The sequence below is a fragment of the Ciona intestinalis genome, chromosome 14 (assembly GCF_000224145.3).
Source record: "Ciona intestinalis chromosome 14, KH, whole genome shotgun sequence".
Taxonomy (NCBI): domain Eukaryota; kingdom Metazoa; phylum Chordata; class Ascidiacea; order Phlebobranchia; family Cionidae; genus Ciona; species Ciona intestinalis.
This window is the reverse complement of record NC_020179.2, coordinates 971,749-993,626: the sequence shown is the minus strand read 5'-3', so window position 1 is coordinate 993,626 and position 21,878 is coordinate 971,749. Positions and strand designations below refer to the sequence as shown.

The 21,878-nt window shown below is 34.6% G+C and overlaps 4 protein-coding genes and 1 pseudogene across 6 annotated transcripts; 2 read left to right on the top strand and 3 right to left on the bottom strand.

Annotated features, from left to right (window-relative positions):
• Positions 1-36: 36 nt before the first annotated feature.
• Positions 37-11,302, bottom strand: LOC100182952 (chromosome-associated kinesin KIF4A). Of its 2 annotated transcripts, XM_002128287.5 has the most exons (23): positions 11,087-11,302; positions 10,686-10,800; positions 10,133-10,329; positions 9,906-10,002; positions 9,635-9,794; positions 8,823-9,028; positions 8,372-8,547; positions 7,858-8,031; positions 7,393-7,578; positions 6,907-6,994; positions 6,497-6,609; positions 5,881-6,050; positions 5,607-5,741; positions 5,241-5,361; positions 4,777-5,112; positions 4,196-4,405; positions 3,791-3,961; positions 3,264-3,368; positions 2,720-2,818; positions 2,125-2,259; positions 1,640-1,762; positions 967-1,066; positions 70-694 (listed from the first exon to the last, which is right to left on the bottom strand). In XM_002128287.5, exons 1-23 carry the CDS (start codon positions 11,201-11,203, stop codon positions 483-485), a joined length of 3,546 nt encoding a protein of 1,181 aa, XP_002128323.1. In that variant the 5' UTR covers positions 11,204-11,302; the 3' UTR covers positions 70-482. The 2 variants fall into 2 exon arrangements, with proteins under 2 accessions (XP_018670471.1, XP_002128323.1); XM_018814926.2 differs by lacking the exon at positions 10,686-10,800 and having other exon boundaries at positions 37-694; positions 11,087-11,274.
• Positions 11,303-11,379: 77 nt separating this feature from the next.
• On the bottom strand, positions 11,380-14,703 carry LOC100176676 (alpha-(1,6)-fucosyltransferase-like). Of its 2 annotated transcripts, none has more exons than XM_026837673.1 (9): positions 14,267-14,703; positions 14,124-14,206; positions 13,874-14,024; positions 13,399-13,507; positions 12,966-13,203; positions 12,661-12,904; positions 12,293-12,493; positions 11,981-12,134; positions 11,380-11,928 (listed from the first exon to the last, which is right to left on the bottom strand). In XM_026837673.1, the coding sequence occupies exons 1-9, from the start codon at positions 14,338-14,340 to the stop codon at positions 11,617-11,619; spliced, it is 1,566 nt and encodes a 521-aa protein (XP_026693474.1). In that variant the 5' UTR covers positions 14,341-14,703; the 3' UTR covers positions 11,380-11,616. The 2 variants fall into 2 exon arrangements, with proteins under 2 accessions (XP_026693474.1, XP_002124212.1); XM_002124176.3 differs by having other exon boundaries at positions 11,385-11,928; positions 13,874-14,030.
• Positions 14,704-15,144: 441 nt separating this feature from the next.
• LOC100186889 lies at positions 15,145-18,571 on the bottom strand (annotated as a pseudogene).
• Positions 18,565-19,790, top strand: LOC100180599 (general transcription factor IIE subunit 2-like). The gene has a single exon (XM_002128507.4). The coding sequence runs from the start codon at positions 18,677-18,679 to the stop codon at positions 19,532-19,534; it is 858 nt and encodes a 285-aa protein (XP_002128543.1). The 5' UTR covers positions 18,565-18,676; the 3' UTR covers positions 19,535-19,790.
• Positions 19,791-19,799: 9 nt separating this feature from the next.
• Positions 19,800-21,853, top strand: LOC100184491 (LIX1-like protein). Its single transcript, XM_002128554.4, has one exon. It carries the CDS (start codon positions 19,837-19,839, stop codon positions 20,638-20,640), a length of 804 nt encoding a protein of 267 aa, XP_002128590.3. The 5' UTR covers positions 19,800-19,836; the 3' UTR covers positions 20,641-21,853.
• The last annotated feature ends 25 nt before the right edge of the window (positions 21,854-21,878 follow it).

Below are 21,878 nucleotides of genomic sequence, written 5' to 3'. Positions count from 1 at the left end.
TGACATTTTACAGTTTTAAAATAATGTACAACACACTTTTTGCACCCGCTATATAATTTAATAGCGATTCTATTCTATGTGGATGAGGTCCTTGACGACGACATAGGATTTAGGCCAGATTTGGCCGATTACCCCAAAAAATGTTAGCTAGTTTTGGAAACGTTTTTTAATGTTTTAATCGCTTCGAATTAGTCTACATGGCTTTTAGATGCTCGTAACGGCGTTATAAGTTAACACTGCACCAACAAGCGTGATATGATTCCTCTACCGCTAAATATCCAACAGTTAGGCAGTTTTACAGAAGTGGTACCGAGACATTTAGACAGTTACAATAGAAAGAGCGAATTTGCACCAAAAACTATACGCAGCAATTCATAAAGGCAGTGGCGAATTACTAATTCACAAATGACATCAAGCAGAAAACGTTCATATAACGAATTGTAGTATAGTTTTTGATTTTTCGAGAAGCAATTATGTAATAGTTAGTTAGACAATAGATCCCCAGGCGTATAGTTGTACAGCTTTCGCTTTTTTTGCCCAAACTTTTTCATATCTTCTGCCAGTAAAGGCGGTACTGGAACGTCCTCACTCGAATTAGGGTCGATTTCTTGCAGCGGAGACATGAAGTATTTCGGTGTGTAGCTTTTTTCTGGCTCTGGATCCAACGAATGCTTACGACTCTCTTCTGCTGGAACTAAAAGGGAAACGAGTCGTTATATCACGGGTGTTCTGGTCTCACACACTTTGTGTACGTTTACGAGTTACAACGTGAGTAACTTTAAGGGTAAAACACGCAAGAGATTTCTCCAGGATTTCTGACGGAGTTGGTCCTTTACTTTTACCCATATATTATACTTTTTACAAAAAATAAAGCAAAACACGAATGAATCTTAAAATAATCAGCCAGAACCATTTAAACTAAAGAATGAAATATGACTTTGTTAAAAATATAAACACTAAAATTACCTTCATGTGAAAACAAACGGGAAACGCGTTGAACCAACGAGTTTTCTTCAAGTATAAGCGACGTAGAAGGTTCAGTGCTGTTCGAAGTATCAGATGCGTCCTATTACAAGTTAACGTGGGTATTTTTATGGTGCTACGAAAACGTTACAGACGAAAATCAAGTCCAGCCAGTTATTTGATAAAAGAGAGATATAGTAGGGTGGGGGAAGATGGGACACCTTTTAATTTTATTTTCTTGTCCTATTTAGTAGTAAACAAAGAACATTTAAAGAACTATAAAGCCGTGTACACGACTTCCATAAACCGTTGGTAATTGTTTAAAACACGATCAGAATATTTGGACATTATGTGCTAAAGGTGTCCTACCTTACCCCACAGTACTATATATATGTTTTGTCTAAATGGCATCATCAGTCTCTTGTTTAAAACAAATCTAATAATTCAACACCAGCAAAGACAAAGAACAGTTTATAAGTTGTCTTACTGATCTAATAGTTTGTAATGCAAATATGGCATAACTCATTGCTGGTAAACTTATCATACTGGAATTTACATTATATATGGCTGAGGTACATGGTATGCATGAAAACATAAGATTTACGTCAGAGTTAGTCAAAACCTCAACTTTAAAGCTATTTTTTTGGTTTGCAAAATGCAAATAAATTACACTCACGTCTTCTCTCAAGTTTTTACACTTTGTTTTATCGCAGCCACATTTCTCTGTGCAGAGTAATTTGTTCTTTTTACATTTGCATATTTTCTTGGCACATTCAGTCTTACAGCCACACCCCCTCTTCTGAAAATAATTTAAAACAAGTGAAATAATGTATTTTATCATTTTAATGAACAAAAAACAATTATTTATGGGGTAATGAAGTTACACTCATAGTGATCAAACATAAAGAACCTCATTGATTAATGTGGCGAATGGTGAATACAATATACTTTGGCTATTTGTATAGACACCCAACAGGTAGGTAAACTTCTTTCAGGCTTAAATTCTGGGGTGCTAAAACATAATGTCGCAGAATTTTTGTTTTATTTTAAATTTTTTTTACAAAATGATATACTTTTTAAATAGGGGGGTTAGCGACTCCCGAAACCCTAGCTGCGCCATAACAACTGTAAACATATACAGTTAAAAGTGTGAACAATTACCTCTGTGGGCAAATGTACATTCGTTCGACGTCGTGTTTTCCGTAATATTGGAGTTGGGATGTAATCGGATTCATAATCTGATACTTCATCTTCTTCATCAGAGCTTGGGATCAAATCTTCCTCTTTGATGGGAGCCTGGAGGATACAAGACTCTTTTCACATCATTTTATAATCTTAGTTGGTGAAACTATTGTTCTTATTTCAAATACATCCAAGCATCTGGTGCTATGAAAACATAACAGAAAAAATTAGGTCCAATCAATTATTAAATAATATTTTTTTGTCTGTTTTGTTTTCGTAGCACCAGATCCTTACTGTATCTCTTTACAAAAGAATCGTTCAATTCTATGAGTAGCAGATCAGGGTCAAAGTTCCAGAATTTATTACAGTTAAAATACGGTTCCTAATAGGTTGTCTAAATTGTTGACCATATATTAAAACAATCACCCATAAAGTTACATACTAAGAACCTCATAAATGGACATGGGGTGTATCGTGTATAAAACAGAACATTCGTGTTATAACGTCTGTCATTGCCCGGTTGTATAGGAAAAAATAATTCATTTTCATTTGTTCACATCGTAATTTAATTTACCGGCTTTTTGTATTTCTTTTTAGTAGGCGCTTGTTCCTTTTCTTTTTTAAGTTGTTCGTATTCTTCTTCTTTTTTAAGGAGCTCTTGAATCAAACCAGCCTAATGTGGATGCTTTTTTAAAATAAAACTACAGTGGGGTGTTCATATTGTAAATACAAAGTTATATAGTAGGGTGGTTAACAATGGTCTATGAGAGTCGTAAGGTAACAGTTTTATAATTCTTTGAATGTTCTTTGTTTACTACCAAATGGGACGAGAAAATAGAATGAAAAGGTGGTTCAATGGTAAAGTTTGTATCAAACATAAGAATACCAGGTTCAATGCTCAATATTGATAGCAATATGTACAAAACACTACAGTAATATTCAACTGATAATGTGCTCAAAATTTTTGCCATTTAATTCAAAATGAGATCCAGAATATTTATTTCTATTAAAAATTTGCATTTTTGGCACCTTAGCAATTAATGACTATTTAAAATAGTATTTATATTTTAAAAAACATAGATTTATTTTAAATGCAGTTGAAGTTACACTACATGTACCTGGATTTGTACTTGAGATGCTAAATCTTCCTCTCTCTTAGATTGGTTTAAATCTTTTGGTCTTTGTGTGGCATTGCTGTTTAGTTGTGTGGTCAGGAAAATAACCTGTGTTAAAATATACATGTTAGCAGTGGGGAAGCCAAAAAAGAAGAAAAAAATGTTAAGGCTTGATGCTACTACCATTATAGACGTATGTGTCCTTGGTCAAAACACTTAACGGCAATTTCTCCAACCCAGTAGTCAATGAAATCAAGGCCAGAATCACAAAGAATATACATCCGAGAAAATTGACATTTATTTATCCAAACCTTATATTTTGTTTACAAAAACCATTTTAAAAAAAAGGTGTAAAACTAAAGACGTAAAACTAGGGGTGCTAAATGTATGATGCACATCTGGTTTTTGCGTGCAGCGTAAAAAAAAAGTTTTAAAATAAAGTAAAACCACCCTCTATATTACATTTTTGAATACAGCACCAACATTATGCTGATTACACCATTAAATACTTAAATAATTTTTCCAATGACCTTATCCTGATTCGAATGCTCCACTGCCGTGATGTTGAGTTCATGTTCTTTCATCATCTCCTCAATCCTTTCCTCAAGCTCTCTGTTCCTCTTCTGCTCTTCCTGGAGACGAGTACCAAGGCTGATCTTCTTTGTACGAATGTCATCTTCTTCCACTCTGGAAGTGACCACCTGATAAAAAATGCAATTTTCGTAAAGGTAGGGAACGATGAGACACCTTCATTTAATTTCTCGTCCATTTGATAGTAAATAAAGAACATTCAAAGAAGTATAAAACTATATCCTAACAACTTTTTTAGACTGTTTTTACAGTCTAAAACACGATCAGAAAATTTGACCCATCTTACTCCACAGTAATATATAACATTTGGCTGCGAACTATAAAGGTTAAAATAAACAACTTACTAAATTATGGAGGCATTTCATCATCGACCTTGCTTCAGCAATGCTAGTGATTTGTAGAAGCCTCTGTTGTTGTTTGTTGCGAGTATCTTTTGCTGCCGAAAGCTTCCCTTCCAAGTCTTTCATCTGAGCTTTTTTCAACTCACATTCTTCAACTAATTCCCGTCTTCTGCGTTGGACTTCATCATTTTCGTTTTTGGTATACGTGCGTCTCTACAAAAATACCATATTTTGTATTTATTCAATGAAGTAGTGTTAGGTGAAATCGGACTTGTTTTAATACTCTTTTTTTAGTGGCAAACAAAGGATATTTACATATTTATGTAACTGTATCCTCACAACTTGAAAGTAGGGTCTTTAATTGTTCAAACCACGATCAGAAAATATGTCGTTTAAGTGCTAACAGTACACCTGAACGTACTATATATTATCATTGGCGCAGCCAGAAATATATAGGAAGAGGTTTTTAAAATAGAATTTATTTTTAAGTTTTTTTATATAATTTTATTTTTTAAGCAGGGGTTGCGACTCTCAAAACTTCCTAGCTGCGCCATTGTAAACCAATACCATAGTACATAACTTACCCTTTTACTTGGTGACTCGGTGCTTATAACTTCATCTAATTCTTCTTCTACCTCCTTCAAATCCTGGACGAGAATATCATAATGTTTCTTGGCTTGCTTGGCGCACACAGCGATCTCTATGTCTTCTTCCAACCAAGCTTTCATCCTCGTGCTCCCTGCATCCAAGGATCGGGACTGGGATTGCTGCCTCTTCGCTGCAGCATTTTGCTGACGACTAAGAGCTTCTTTTAGTCTTTTATTAGAGGCAGCCGCCTCTTCTGTTTTTCTTCTAAGAACGTTTTTCTGTTTCACAAAATCCCGTTCTAATCGGACAATTTCAAATTGCCGTTTACGGTCCTGAAATTTATTAAGATGTGTTATGTTTTTATATGGATTAGGTTCTATATTATGGGACATAGGATTTCGGCCTAAGTTTGCCCCTTGCCCCCGAGATGATACAAATTCAATGTAAACAGGATAAAAACCTTTTCTTTGAGTTGTTTCACTTCTCTCTCCTTCGCCTTTTTCCATTGTTGGTATTTTGTGCTCTCTTCTTTTATTTGTTTCATCAGCTTTACTCTATTTGTTTTCATGGATTGGATTTCCCTATAGAATAACATTGTGTTAAAAAACAAAACTTTTAAATATATATATCTATACAAATTTGAACATTTTTTAGACAGTTAATTTTTGTTTTGTGCTATGTACATATACATTTAACTTGTATACAAACTAAAAAATTGTTTTTAATAAAATTGTTACATAATACAAAAATCATGTGCTAATGCATTACATTGTTTTAAAATTTTTGTTTTATAGTTTTTTGTAAAAAAAAACAAGTTGCCACTAACTTGTTCAGTTTCTTTATTTTTTCGTCACTTTGTACTTTAAGTTTGGTCACTTTTTCTTTCTCCTTTTTTTCTGCTTTTAAATTCTTAATCTGGGTTTCAAGTTCCAGTAAACGTAGTCTGCGCTGTTCACTTAATCTGTGCAGATAAAATAAGAATGTATTGATAAAGTAAAAAGGTATATTAATACATTAATCAATGAGCCTATGTTTACTGACTATAAATAAAAAAATAAAAAAAGTGTAAAATTGTTTAGGTTTTTCTACCAAACACCCACTTTTTGTTTTCTGAGCTCTTTTTAGCAGCTTCAAGAGCGAGTGCGAGTCCATCTCTTTCATTATGAAGATCCATAAGCTCTTTATCTAACTTTGTTAATCTTGCTTCATACTCTAACTTAATAGCTCCCATATTCTCTTCATTGCTGCACATTCTCTTCGCTAACTCCTCCTGGAAAAAAGATCATTTTAGCGAAAAACTTAATTATTAAGGTAAATTTAAAAACATTGTAGCTACACCCAGGGGCGCCTATTTTCCTAATTGGGAATAAAGCCATATTTGTTATTACATTAGAGTGTTTAGACAGTTTACAATATGTGCTACAATTCATAAGACCCTAGTATGCTATGTAATCAAATACATATTTTAGAAATGTGGTAAGCTATATATATTCTATTCTATGTGGGTAAGGTCGTACAGTGTGACATAGGATTTCAGAATTAAGTCAAAGTTTGCACATTAAGGGACCACCGGGTTAGAGAAATGCCTGTTAAGTGTCTTTTCCAAAGACACAGACGCTGTCAATGGTATCAGCACCGAGCATTGAACCCAGTATCCTTCAGTTACAATTACCTTACTACTAAGCCATAGTGCCAGACAACTAGAATTATAACTACCTTCAATGCCAATGCTTTTGATAGATCTTGTAGTTGGTTAGTAAGTTTAGCAGTTCTAAGTATATGTTCAGTTTTAGCTGTTTTGTCAGTTTCTGCCTCTGTTTCATCAAGTACTGTGGAAATGTTTGAATACAAAGTGTTAAGGTTTGTATTTTTAAATGGAAAATTAATAATTATAAAATGAAGCTAAAAATGCAAAAATTAAAAAGTGGTTTAAGTGTCTTGAAGAGTTATTTAATTTTTTTTCATATATATATAGTTTTTTTTTTATAACAACTTGCCATTTTCTAAGCAAGATGGTAAGACTAAGACCTAAGGTTTTTATCAATGCAGTGTGTGGCGAATGGATCCAAAGCAAATAGGTTCCATATGAGAATAATAAACTTAACAAACAGTGGTGGAAAACTCACGTTTATTTTCTGTGGTTAACGTTTGTTCACACACACTGTCACTAATACTGTTAGCAAGTATTTCCTCCGTTGTAGCATTTCCATTCACCTACAATATTAATAGAAAATGAATTATATTATTACGATACATTAAAATACTCTATGTTATATTTGTCCTTTAAAACACACTGTGACATTTTGCGTATGAGGTGGTGTAACATGGAACGTCATGGAACCTGGAATTAAAGCCAGAATTGGCCCATTCCTCCAACACTCAAATGAACATCAGTATAGGTAAATTTCAGAAGTTATAACTTAACATATAAATAGCATATACCTACCCAATAATGTTTATTTTTTTAAATGGTTTTAAACCTACATATGTAGAATGTAGTAAGCTTAGATTACCTTTGTAGGCAATTATGTGTGACAAACATTTTAGTTGTTAAAATAGGATTTCTAACTTATCACAGCTTTTAGACAAGGTTTATTTCATAAGTTGTAAACCTGCATATCTAGTAAATGTTTCCTTAGAGCTCGGAATCTTTGTAACATTCCTTTTTGTTCTTCTTCAGCTAATTCTTGCTCCATAATTGAAATATTATGCGAATCATCCGTAACTTTGGTTGCTTCTTCTTGTAAAGCTTCCAACTTCGTGCAAAGTTCATCACGTATCATCTCAACTGTTATCGCCTGTGTTAGGGAAAAAAGAAATTAACTTCTACAATGAATGAATGTGACTTATTTATCCTCGCGTTGTGGGAAAGCAAAAGCCATTATAACACAAATGTTCTGTTTCATACACACCTTGCCAGCTTATGGGTTACCATGTATGAAACTTTGTTTGTGTTTTTCTGTATGGGTGATAATTTAGATAACCTGTTAGTCACCACTGGGTTGGAGAAATTGCTGCTAAACATCTTAACCAAGGACATATACACCCACAATGGTAAAATTTAAAAAATATCCCACCTTTTCACACATTTCTGTGTTACTGTCAACCAACTTTTGCATTTCTTTCAGCAGTTGCTCCTTTTCCGTCTCCAACTTGTTCACTTTTTCTTGAGTTTTGGGCGAATCTTTAGCGACCTCAACGCATGATGTTGTGCCTTGTGTTTGAAGCAGTTTAAGTCGTAACTGCTGAACCTGGAATAAAAAATACAGATACATGCTTACATCGGCACCTAATTTTAGAAAAGTCAGGACCCAAACAGTTTTAAAAGTTGATGCTGGCGAAAGCATGGACATTTTTTTTCTATGCCCAATGTTATTAAAGTTAATTGCTAGTTGTCACAATATTAGCTTTTATTTGGAAAATAAATCATTGCACTATCACTACTGTATAGTGTTTGTATTTAGACATTTGTTAAGATATTAAATTGTTTAAAACCTAAAAGCTAAAACACATTTAAAAACTGTAATTAAAATCCCCAACAAATGTTTTCCAATTTAAAGTGCTACAACAGACCAATATAGAATATATCACCTCTTTTCGAAGGGACACGAGCTCAGCTTTTTGGGGGTCTCTATTGACCACAGCTTTGTTTTTAATCTTTCTGGCACGATCAGCATAACGTAGAGTATTCAACGTCTCTTCTACATTGCTTTCAGCAGGACTTATACAAGCTATCATCACAGTTAAGCTGTTCCCACCAAGAGAATCTGAACACAAATCGGTCATTTATACAGTGAATACAAAGGCTCTGTATTATATATAGCAGGGTAGAGAAAGATGGAAAACCTTTTATTTTATTTTCTCGCCCAATTTGGTATTAAACAAAGAACATTCAAAGAATTACAAAACCATGTCTTCCCAACTCCCATGAACCATTGTTAAATGTTTAAAATACGATCAGGAATCCAGGAAATTTAAATGCTATGTGCTAAACGTGTCCCATTTTTCCCCATAGAGCCAGAATACTATACAAGTTACTTACCTTGTAATAACCTTGTTAGCTTTGATACACGGTATGGAATGTGACTGTGTTCTTCACCTAATGCACTTATTACATTACCAAGTGCTAACAAACCAGCATTGATTTTAATTCCTTCTTGCAACCTGTCTCCTTGTGCTTTGGTGCGTTTTATTCTTTCGGAACCAGCCAAGTCAACAAGGTGGAATTTGGAACATGTATGTTCATCACTGTGGTAAAGATAATGGTTTGTGCAGTTTAGAAAAAACTCTCCGCCAAGAAATTACAGATTTATTGATAAAAATATTATATGTCTGGTAGCACCAGCAGAAAGGTGTTACTATAATATACAGCAGAACGCAAAATTATTGTGGTTCATTTATTATTTTATAAATACTTGAATGGGCCACTGATTTGTGGTAAAGTAAGGAGAAGGACCATGGAAAACAGAAATAAATTAAATCCTTTTTCGTAAAATGGCTTAAGGCCATAGATGCACTGCTAGAGGTGCAAGAGTAGACATATTAATGTCACTACAATTTTTGAAACAGAGTTTTAAGCCTGAAATAATCGCTACAGTGCTGTTAGAGGTGTATACAAACAATCAGAGACAAATTATACAGTATTCAACACATTATTCAGTAAGGTTTCCTATGTTTAACAACAAAGAGTGTAATAACACAATATCATAATAATGTCACTTCAAATTCTGATAAAACCTATGAGGTATATGGGCAAAAAAATACATATACTGCTGCTATTTTTGATGACAAAACAATATGCTTACTTAAAACCAGCTCCACCTATGTCCATACATATGATAGTAATTTACTTACGGGTCACTTAGACTCCTAGATTCGAGTACAATAGTAAAAATAGCATGTGATCTTGAAGAAGTTGAATTCATGGCAGTAGATCCAGTTGAACGTGCAGAGTTTCCAACTTCCATGTATTCGAGGGTCTCAGTTGGACTTGAAACCAAAACCTCGGATAAACCTGTAAAGAGCAAGTGTTTTAACAACTTTACAAATAAAAATTATACAAATATATATAGAAAGAGATATTTATGAAAAAATATTTCAAGACCAGTAAATTTATCCAGCTTACCCATTATCTGCATAGATCCATCGGATTTTTCACGAATATTCAAGTTCTGGTGCGTACGAGAAGAACAAAGCAAATCTTGTACGTCTTCTTTGTAAATCTAATTGAAGAAAATAGTATATATATTGTGGCAATATTATATGTAAAGTACAAAACTATCTATAGAAGGTATCAATGCAGCAAACTGCACCTATATGCAGATGATTGCACCAGCAATACATTCCTCTTACCTCCACATAACTAACTTTGACAAGAAACTCAAAGTTTTGACGTGATTTAATTCCTTCAAAAATATCCTTTATTACACGAGGTATAACACCAGATGTTAGATCTGTTACATCAGTTTGAGAGACACAGTGTGCGGATCCCATTGTATATGTTTTTCCACTGCCAGTTTGGCCATATGCCAACACTGTGCCATTGTAACCTATATGGAAGTTTTGGGTTAGTGTTAATTTTAAAAGAGTATATTTTGTGCAAGAAATTTGGCCACGTTATGTATTATAGTATTGATAATCGGTCTTAACCTTACAGAAACATACAGACTAAAAATTTCAATAAATGCATTGACACAGCCAGGGGTTTGAGTTAAAGGTTGCATCAGTTACAAAATTAAAAACTTTTTAAAAGATGCAAACTTGCAAAAATGGGATTGGTGTCATTTTCGAAAACTGTATTTAAATATGGATTTATTTAATTTTTATTTATACAATTGTTTGGCTGCACCACTGTCTCTAATTAATGATATCTTTAGTTTTAAAACAGCATAACATATTGGTTTACCTGCAAAAATTCCATCAATTAGTGGTGCAATGGATTTGGTATAAACAGTAGCTTGATTAACTTTTGGGTCAAAGACATAATCAAAAGTGAAAGCTTTGTTGCCATTTATAATTACCTAAAACAAAACAGTTAGGCTCTGGTTTATTCAGGCAAAATTTGTAAATTTGCCTATTTTTTAACTTATTTTTTTACAAAATGACATTTAATATGTTGTCTGTGCAGGTGCAATAGAAAAAAATCCAATTTGTGTTATGTTTTTTGTTAGATTAAAAACTATAATTTAGCAATTCAGTAGTATGTGCTTTTTTTTACAAATTTCTAACATCTTCGTGTTAAATTAACAAGGTCTATGATTGGAAATTGTAATTAACGTTAAAAAAACACGCGATTTTAGGTATTACCTGATTTGCTTCTGTTACATATCCAAGGCACTCACGCGAGCCTTCGTCCAATTCCTTTTGTATTAATGGACGAGTTCGCAATGCAACACGTACCGGTATTACTTTTGCATCTGACATTCCTAACTATGGAATGTTTAGGTTATAAAGTCTAAAGCAGGCAGCAAAATAACCAAAATTATAACAAAAATGTAACCAAGCAACAATAAAAATGAAAATGTAAAAGTTTTGAAACTGGCGCTGCAACGCTTCAGTGAACAAGCTTAAAGTGGATGCTAGATGAGTTCAAAACGGGATGTGCACGTAATTTCTGCCTAAAATATCGAGTTATCAACTTCTAAAAATCAAAGTACTTTGCCATAAGCTGTAAATTTATTGGCACTACATAAAGTCGACTGTTATTCAACAAGAAAAAAAAAAGATGTTAGTTTTTCGGCAGTCGAAGCTCCGGGAATCCCAAGACAATCCATGTTTCTTGGTGTATTAGAATATTAGTTTCTGCAATTGATTGCAAAGCGAAAAACATACCCTGGTTAAAATAAATCTACACTAAATTTACCATTTTTAACTGCAAAGACTGGGAGTGTAGCTTGTACTTTGTAACTTGGATATAATTGCCAATTAAGATCCTTATTAGTTCCATAAAAGTAGCCGTTCCACTGCTGGTAGCCAGTTGCTAACATCCCATGTTGTAAGGGAAGTTCACCTTCAACATTATGACTGTATATAACTCGGTGTAGATCAACTGGTGCACCAGTAGGGCCATATTCCGCATCTAATGAAAGTACTTTATCCGCAGCATTCAGATGTAGAGTTTGCATATACTCGTATGCAAGTGTTCCCACCTATCAAGTCCACGGTTTAGCCGAAGCAACTAAGCTGCTATATTGAATATACCTCCGACGAAAACGTACAAACGATAAAGTTGCACATCGATAGAATGTTGATTTCGTTTGCTATCTCAAATAAGCCAAAGGATGTTTCTCTTGTTCTTTCGTTACTCGCACGTTTTGCGAATTTGCGTTGTCCAATGAATTCGTATTCTTCGTAACTGTACCAAGACAATATTTTAAGAAACATACCTTCCCAATTTAACAATTTTGAAGACCGCTCAAATGCACATGAGTTAACTTCGGCCAATGAAAATAATCAGTTTCGGAAAATCTATTTACCGATACACATGTTCGCATTTATATGAACACAAATTACTTGAGTGTTTCGTCCCAGATTCCTGGGTCATCGGTCGCCAGGTAAACCCTTCGCTTCACTTTGTTTTGTGAACCCTCCAGAACTTGCCTCATCTCATATTTCCTATACCATTTCTCCACGTGTTTCATGTATTTACTAAATGGATGGAAATCCGCATATTCTTGGTCCGAAGTAAGTTTATCAGATCTTCGTATGTGTAACCTTAAAATGGGCACGAACTGTAACATGGATGTCATAATACAGATATAGTAGGTTGTGGGGTGAGGAGGTTACCATCAACACCTGCCAACCTAATTTTCTGAATTCAATTCACAACAAGATATATCTGTATCCTATAGCTTTGCAAGTTAAACATAAGACTCACGTACCCAACAAGTGGTCTTGTAAAGTCAACTTTTGCCCCCAATTTATTGAATACATCATAAAAATGTTTTGTGGGTCTCGTAATGTAGCGGACTAATTTCCCGGCTAGCCATGCTCTAGGTTTCCCATGAAAAAGTTCGATTGAATTCCACAACTCTTCGGTGAACACTGAATAACGACGAGGTCCCGCCGCAGTCATGTGCTGACCCAAGATATACGATAGATCGTTTACCTTTAAATCTGTGTATGCTGCATCATACTTAATTTAATGAATGTTTATACGTTATTACAGATAGCTTAAGTTACTTACTTTCGACTTCTTTCCAATCCCCGGTTCTTAACGAGCAGTTTTTACTGAAGGGTTGAAAAACATTTTTTAATGTTGTTTCGTTTCCCAAATAAATACAACCGAAAGGATAAGTAAACAAAGTCTTGTTATTAGATAGCGCCATGAAGAATTGCTCCAGAATGTTATGTACCATGCACCCGTAACCGCAAACTTCGGGGTGGCCGAATAATTGTCCACGTTCGTTGCAGTTATGTGGGTTCTGAATGCAAATGCTGGTTAGGATTCAACATATGAAAATAACGTGCCGCTAAGTTGTCACTATAAGTTACAACGCATCTGTGTAATATAAATGTGGATGGCGACACGTACGTAACTTTAATCCAAACCAACTTAAAGTTCAGTTACTATATACTTGCATATGTGTATTGCAAAGTACATTACATAAAGCCATTACCTGGTGGCTGTCAATTAAATCCGACACCATATTGGCTGTTTTATTTGCTACAACAGCTTGCCACGTTATGTCCAACGATTGAATGTTTTCCAATTGAATTTCCAATGCCCTGAAATGTATCGGTTAACGGTTTACTTGTCCTTCACATTCACAGCGTTGTTTTGGATGCGATAAAGTTTGTTTAAACGTCATATATTAGCTCGAAAAAACTTGATCATTATTTTTGATTAAAACACAACATTGTAGTTTTTTTAATTACAAACGTTGCAAATGGAAGTATATAGGCCTACCAAAACTTTAAATATGTAGCTTTATGCTTGGTAAACATATTATCATATATCGCTCTTGCTGGGGTGTAATGGGCCAACCCTGATCTAAATCCTAGGTCCCATGTTGTGTCACGCCGTAGGACCTCACCCTGTTTATAGCTGAGAACCACACGGCTCTTATACACCGGTATATTAGGTGTAATTACCAAATCGTTTGCAGCAGATCTTTCTCAGCTTGGTCAATAGATTTGTTGCGGTCGTTCGATCTTAAAACTCTTTTAAACTCGAATTCGGTCGCATGCCACAGGTTTTGCAACTCTGCTTTAATTTCTCGAGCATATTTCGCCCTCTTTATATCTGTTGCTGTAAATTGATAAATAATTTGACGTAACCTACCTTACAAAAATGACGATGTATTATACAATCCATATACCAAAATCATGTCACATTGCTTACCTTTTGGACGCTCTACTGAAACGATCGCCTTCATTTCGTGAATAGTTTTCTGCTTAAAGCAAAACTCGTTTTGTTTTGGAAACCTAAAAATCAAGTTTTCATCTGTTTCACGTTCAAACATAACCTCACATAAATTTACTTACGTTTTATTAATAAGACACCCAATCATTAATACAGACGACGCTACAAAAGCAAAAACTTTTGCGTTTCTCCTCATGCTTATTGCACGCAAACGCTGCAACACAAACCTTCAAATTAAACTATAAGATAGTATAAGACCTCACTCTACATACGTACAATGTCAAGAACCTTAATGTTAAAAGCGCGTGTTATCCATATGTTTTATGTATAGCAGGATGCACACTGGAAACAATTGCGGCTGCGGCCGGGAAATCTCCCGACAGTCTGCGGCGTTCTTGTGCGGCTGCCTTATGTCCTGAAAAATATTGGTTGTCGGTATATTTATCATTCATACTCGACCTCACTCAACATATAGCAGAGTGAGGGAAGGCGGGACACCTTTTTGTTCTATTTTCTCGTCCCATTTGGTAATAAACAAAGAACATTAAAAAAATTTAAAACCGTAACCTTAAGACTCCAATATACCGTTGTTAATTCTTTAAAACACAATAAGAATATTTGGATATTATGTGCTAAATGTGTCCCATCTTCCCCCACCATACTATACGTACAATGTCAAGAATCTGAATGTTGGAACCGCGTGGTATCCATATGTGTTAAGTATGAGTAGCACGCTTCCTTTCCTGCGCACATCCTGCTGATCTTCTAAGAATTAACAACACTGTCTTTGTTTTACTCATCCAACATTTGTGTACTCGACCTTGTCAAATACTTGATTCAATCAAACATTACTTTGAGTTTGATCATGATTAACACGGAATTTAAGTGCTAAAAGTATTTATCTTATATTTCAATCTAGAGATTAAAGAATAAATGCTAGAATTAAGAATTAAAAAAATTGCGGAAAAAGTCCCTAAAAATCAAAGAAGAACAACTGTTCGACGAAAAAGGGTCTGACTACTTACGTGCTCAACAACTGTTCGAAGAAAAAGGATCTATATGATCACCTACGTGCTCAAAAATTCAGCGATAAACGCCACCATTTAGTACACTGACGCCAAGGTTGGTGTTAGTGTACTATGACGCCACCGTTGGTGAAATCATAGATATATACTGGTACCTAAACATAATGTGTGTATAAAGGCAATGGGCTCTGCCTTTGTGGTTAGCAGGTAACATAGGGGGGAGGATTCCTCACATTCACCAGCATTTTATTGTTGTTGTTTTATTATTATTATCCACTTCCATACAAATGAATTGTAATTAATAAATTTAAATAAAAAACGTTACATAGAAAATGAGTCGCTTTAACCAATTAACTCCATTCAAAGTTAGATGTTCCTGTTATATTTCTTGCATTAGACCAGCAGCAGCAAGAACATGTGTACGTAATATGGAAATCTGTTTTTCCACATATTTCCATGGCTTAAGGCCAGCTTCAGCATCTTGAATGGCATCAGTAACCCCAGGAAATCCATGCACACCAAGGGAAGACAAATACTTGGATGGCGAAAAGACAACATGCAACAAGTCCAAATTGCCGGGTAGACCTTTAAAATCAAGAAACCCACGATCTATTTTATACAAGCGATCATTAATAAGTTGAATTTCAGTTTGGTCGGAAGTTAATGTTATTTTTTGGGCAGCGTCGTTTAGTTGGTGTGCGGCATTTTTAAACTGTCTAATAGCATAGTTTAGGTCGTTTAGTTGTATTCCATGTTCTTTCAAAACATTTCCTTTGTTTTCATGCAGAATTTTTGACATTTGGTTCAGTTTTTCAGCATAGCTCAATGGGCTTAAAGGTAGAACTGTCAGTCCACTTAATTTAAAAACCAAATCAACAGAAATGTCAGCAATGGCTTTTGAGTATTGAAACTCTGGGTCTATAAATCTTTTAAAATAGTCAAATGTATCGTGTAGTGAATGATACACAGGATAAGATGACACGGGTTCATCAAATGTGTATCTAATGTCCACCGAGGCTATTCCACACTTATGTAACAGCATCTTATAGTCACTGCCTGCTCTTAGAGTTTGTATATATGGTACAGAAGGGTTATTTGGGTCTGGTTTTTTCCTTAGCCAAGTATCATACACAGTTCTTCTGTTCCATAACAATTCATGCTGGTTAGGATTTCGAATTGATTTAGTCGAGTTGTAAATTAGTTCAGTAAATGAAGGCGTTGCTTTAGCTCTAAAGGTGGCATTACCATTTACAGCAATATCAATGTTAACATAAGCCACTGCATTCAACAGTAGCTGTTTTCCCATCTGCTCAACCCATTCAGCAGAGCCTATAAGACCGTATTCCTCAGCACCCCAGTTACAAAACAATATGGATCTTCTAGGTCTCCATTTTCCCCCCTTGACAGCTGACCCTATAACTCTAACAATCTCAGTTACAACAGCACTACCACTGGAAGGGTCAAGTCCCCCAAATGTCCATGCGTCTCTATGGTTACCCAGCATTACATACTTATCTGGCTCTTGCCAGCCTCTAATCTTTCCAATGATATTATGTATTGTTTTCCTGGTTCTGTAATTTCCAACATGCAGTTTTGCTTTGCAGTTTTGGTATGGTGCTTTAAATGAACCACCAACCCTGTATGTTACATTCAACCCCGCTTGCCAGCTGTCGTTTGCTTGTGGCCCAGCTAAAATAGACATAAACTCGTATGCCTGTCTATAGCTTATAGGTTGTGCTGGTATTTTTGGTAAATCAACTTCATTCTCATCTAATCTATAAGACCCATCAATTGATGGGTAATCTGGGGTCAATGGGTCTCCGCTGTACATTTTAGTCGTACCTCTTTGAAACCCCCCAGAAGGTAACCACCAGTTGTGAGGGTATCCAGTATCTTTTTGGTTGGGTTCCCAAGCATGCTTCCTAACCCCAGCATAGTCTATTGGGTCAGTAAAAATAGCAAGACCAGCGCATTTAAAAACTTCCGCATTTCTTACTTTTCTTCCCCGAAACAGTTTTCCAAACCTGGCTAAACAAACCGCTCCAGTAAGGTTTAAATTCATATCCACAAGTTCTTGAAAATCTTCCACTCTTGCATAATTAACATAATACATTTTCCCACTTACAGTTCCTTGTGGCGTGTATGCAAGAAAAGCTGGCAAAATATTTTTTTTCATTTCTCCATAAACCAAATTTTCTTCGGTAAAATTAGTTTTCTTTGTCTCAGTTCCATTTGGAAACAAAATTCCTAAATAATTTGGGTCAGATGTATTTGGATAGGAAAGCAACACATTATAGGGGTATATATCAACTTTATCAAGGTATTTTTCCCATGTTTCTTTCACGTAATTGACCAGAACTTTTTCTTCTTGCAAAGAGCCTGCATGATGTGGTTTTTCAGTAAATTTAATTAATGTTTCTTCAATACTTTCTGTAGTAATTCCTTTAATAATTTCAAGTCTTATGTTTTGGTCGTAGTCAAAATCAACATTTTTTTTCTCAGATTCTGTTTGAACATTTCTTCCAATGTAGTATCCTACCACAATTGCAATTCCAGTTACAACAAGAGCAATTACAACCAAAGCAATTAGTTTCCCGTACTTCATATCTTCTTTAAAAATATCTCCTTTGTTTCAGTGTGTTCAGTCTCTAGTAGTATGGCAATTGTACTTTCTCATTAGATTTATTCTTGTCGAAGTGAGTGTTTCTAAAAAAATATTGTGTTTTATTCAAATCCCTAACTTAGAAATTGAGTACAGTAAATATAAAAGTATCAGTAAAAAGTTGTTGTAAATTTTTATTTTCTGCCACTACTTCTATCACACTCTTTACCCTTCATGCAGTGTGTAACGTCTTTTTCAGGTTTTCAGGTTAATACGATACAGTTAGTCACCCTTTTCGGTAGGCCTATAAGACTTACGAATACCTATTGCTGTATCATTTGCAGTCTGTTTACTGCTCTGTATAGCATACCTAGTTCAAGGTGGAAATTCAGCTGTCTGTATTCTTCTGTTTGTCTATTCATAAACCTTAGATGTCCCAAGAGGTTCGAGCTCAGTATTACCAAATTACGCATTGTTGATATGAGCTGATTATATTCGCAAAATTCTTTTTTTTACAGAAATTGGTATATTTGTATATATTGCATTCTTTATGCTTAAAAAACTAGAAAAATACTATTTTTTTGTGAGAAATATTGTTGTCAATTTATTTCACTTTGTGTTTAAATAGGATACCTAGTTCATAAACCTGTATACATCTAATAATCTAAATGTACTTGACGATTTAATATGTACAATGTCAACAAGTTGTATGTAGTCAGGGTATAAAATATTTTATTTATTAAGTAGCCCATTAAAAATAAATTTTAATTTACACTATTTTATTTACAGATTAAGATTGTAAAATACTTAGATATTTAGATTTCTATTAGATTAAATATCAAGCTGGTTTTGCGGAATTTCGAGTAAATTGTTATATTCTGTAATCGGTTAACATAACGGCAACCATGGATGAAAGCTTACTTCGTCAGCGTGAAGCTTTTAAGCAGAGGGCAATGACTATGCCCGTGGTGGAACGTAGTACTGTGCGGAAAGACACCTCACGAAAAGAAAGTGCAACTACTTCGAAAAAACTGCACAGACCAAGTAGTTCTACTTCTAGCAAACCTATACCAAGTTTGTACAGTAAGCCTTCTGTAAATAAACATAAGTTTGGGTTACTAGCTCAACTGGTAAACCACATGAAATCTAGGCATCAGAATGGTTTCACGCATGCTTTGACGTTAGATGAAATGTTAGAAGAATGCAATATGGAAACTACTATATCCACCATGCATAAACATTGGCTGTTAAATGAGGCACTTGTAAATAATCCAAAAATTCAAGTGATTTCTGAGGGTGCAGCTACACAGTTTTCGTTTAAACCTAAATATAACATCAAGGACAAAAAAGCGCTTTTAAAATTACTCGATCGCCACGACCAGCGCGGGTTAGGTGGAATTAGAATGGAAGATATAGAAGAAGGATTACCGCGGGCGAAGAAATGCATAAAACTTCTTGGAGATAAAATTCTCTTTGTCACAAGGCCAGATAAAAAACAGATCGTTTTTTACAACGATAAAAGCTGCGAGTTTCCCGTAGATGAAGAGTTTCAACAGCTTTGGAGGAGCGTGACAGTTGACTCAATTGATGATGAAAAAATTGAGGAGTACCTTAACAGCCATGGGATTACATCCATGCAGGATAATGCAGTTAAAAAACCCGCTGTACAAAAGCGCAAAAAGACAAACAGGAAACGGAAGTTTAAGACACATAATGACCATTTGGATGGTCTTTTAGAAGACTATTCGGAAAAATCGAAATAGTTTTTTATTTACTCGTTAGGTTATCTGTGATTTTTCCGATAGTACTTTAAATTTCTTGCTTTTTCTTTGAGTAAACCTTATTTTATTTGTTCTGTACTAATTACTACACTACTGCTATAATAACATTTATTTAAATAAATTAAAATATTGGATAGGTAAACTTTCGTACCCAAGCACTATGTTAAGAAAACCCTAAAAAATTGATGTGTATTTACCATGCCAATAAACTTTATCTTCCAATATTTCCTATTATTGCAGGACCAAAATTTGGATCAATTTGTACATTTTATGAAATTAGAGAAATGCCTGGCTCCACTACATTGCTTTCTGAAGCTGCAGATGCAGTCTTGCTCAGTTTTAAGCAGCATTCGTCACAAAAGCAAGATGTAGGGGCAGTAGAAGCTCTACAAGAGTTTTGGCAAATGAAGAAATCTCGTGGGTTGTCATTTTCCCGTTCTGCAGAAGTAGAATATGAGTTTGTACCATCACCAGACCACGTATATGTTGCTTATGTCACTCTTCCAGGGGGAAGCTGTTTTGGGAACTTTGAAACCTGCACTACTAAAGAGCAAGCCAAGCAAAACGCTGCCAAACTTGCGCTAATGAACTCGGTGTTAAGTGAGCATCCAAATAACAAAGTAACGGCTGAATCCTCCAAAAAAATGTTGGCTGAAGCTACTAAGCCGTTTCAATCGAAACTGGGCATAGGACACAACAAGGCTTTAAAAACCTTTTCAGAAATCCTACATTCCCACTCTGGCGATAGCGTCTTGCAGTTTCAAGAAGCTATGACTGTGTTTCAGCTTCTGCATTGGAATGGAAGCTTAAAAGCAATGCGGGAAAGAAACTGCACAAGAGAAGAAGTCATCCAACATTACAGTAACAGAACTATTGACTCTGACCTGCGAGATCAAATGTCTTTAGACTGGGTCGCTCGAGACGAAAGAACTCCAGGAATTATTTTGCAAGAATTGAAACTAGCAGAGTCCGAGTTAGACACTGCTAGAAATTCTGGTAAAGAGCTGAGATTTTTCAAAGAAAAACTTGAAGTACTGAGTTTGGCGCAAACTCAGACTAGAGAGAGAGAAATTGCGTTTGATCCATAAACTTGTTATATATATATATATATATATATATATATAGATTTCTTTTCTGTTACTTCTGCTACCAGGCAGAAATAATCTTACAGGGGCTCATCTGGTATAAAAAACGTATTGTATTTCGGACGTTTCGTCTGCCATCCAGCAAGACCCTTTTCTTGATTAAACTTCCGAAAATGCACTACAGTTTTCATACCAGATGAGCTGTTGAAAGATTATTTAGTATTTACATTTATATTCGTTACAACTTACAACAACTGTTGTTGTGTAGTAAATTACTAAATATGAATATTTTATAAACATTTTTCTTAATTGGCCATCCAAAACTATTATTACAGAAACTCGATCATCTAAACTTGGTTTTGTCTGTTGTTGTGTAAAAGGACTTGTTAAAATTTTGTTTTTTATTCTGCATATTGTAATATAGCTCTGTGCTTGCCCGCTGTTGCGTACTAAGATAAGTTTTGCTTTTAGTTTAATGTGTAATAGCACTGCCGTATCAGTATTATCTTAATTGTGAGTTTAGAGTGCCATAAAATATTTTGTTTTCACTATAGATAAGCATGCATACTATATATAAAACTTCACTGTGTAAGTTCATCACAATTTTACTTTGGCATTATGAGCTTTAGAGTTTAGATTGTATATAAACTGTTGTTATAATTATTGTATGACCAGGACTAGATTTTTAACCCAGCAGAAAACCTTTTTGAAATCTCATTAACTATTTATGCTTACCAACAAAATTGTTCTGGTACTTGCAAAACAATTTAAACTAATGATGAAATCAATCCAATTGACTTGTTATCTGAAATAAATTAGTTTTTGAAGGTTTTCTCTTTAAAATCTAGTCCTGGGGTATTTTTTTATTCATTTAGTCTGTGTTTACAGTTTGTTTTTTTTAGCAGCATTTTTAATTTCTCTGTTTTCTTTTTATGGTGTCTAAAACTAAAATCTTTTTCTGGTGACTAAAATCTAAACTGTGGTGTATATAAAGCTTAACACATGTTTCCTATTGTATATTGTTTCTGCTGTAAAAATAATAGCACTAAATATTGGTGTGTAGCATTGTACTTATATTAGCCATATATTATGTCCTTAGTATTTTATTTCTTTCATACTATTTAATGAATAGTAGAAACCTATATAATTATTCTATAATATTAAGCGACCTATTACACTTTGTCACACTTTAAAAATAAATAAAATTTTCTTTTAGGAATTTTTTTACAATTCTACTCGAT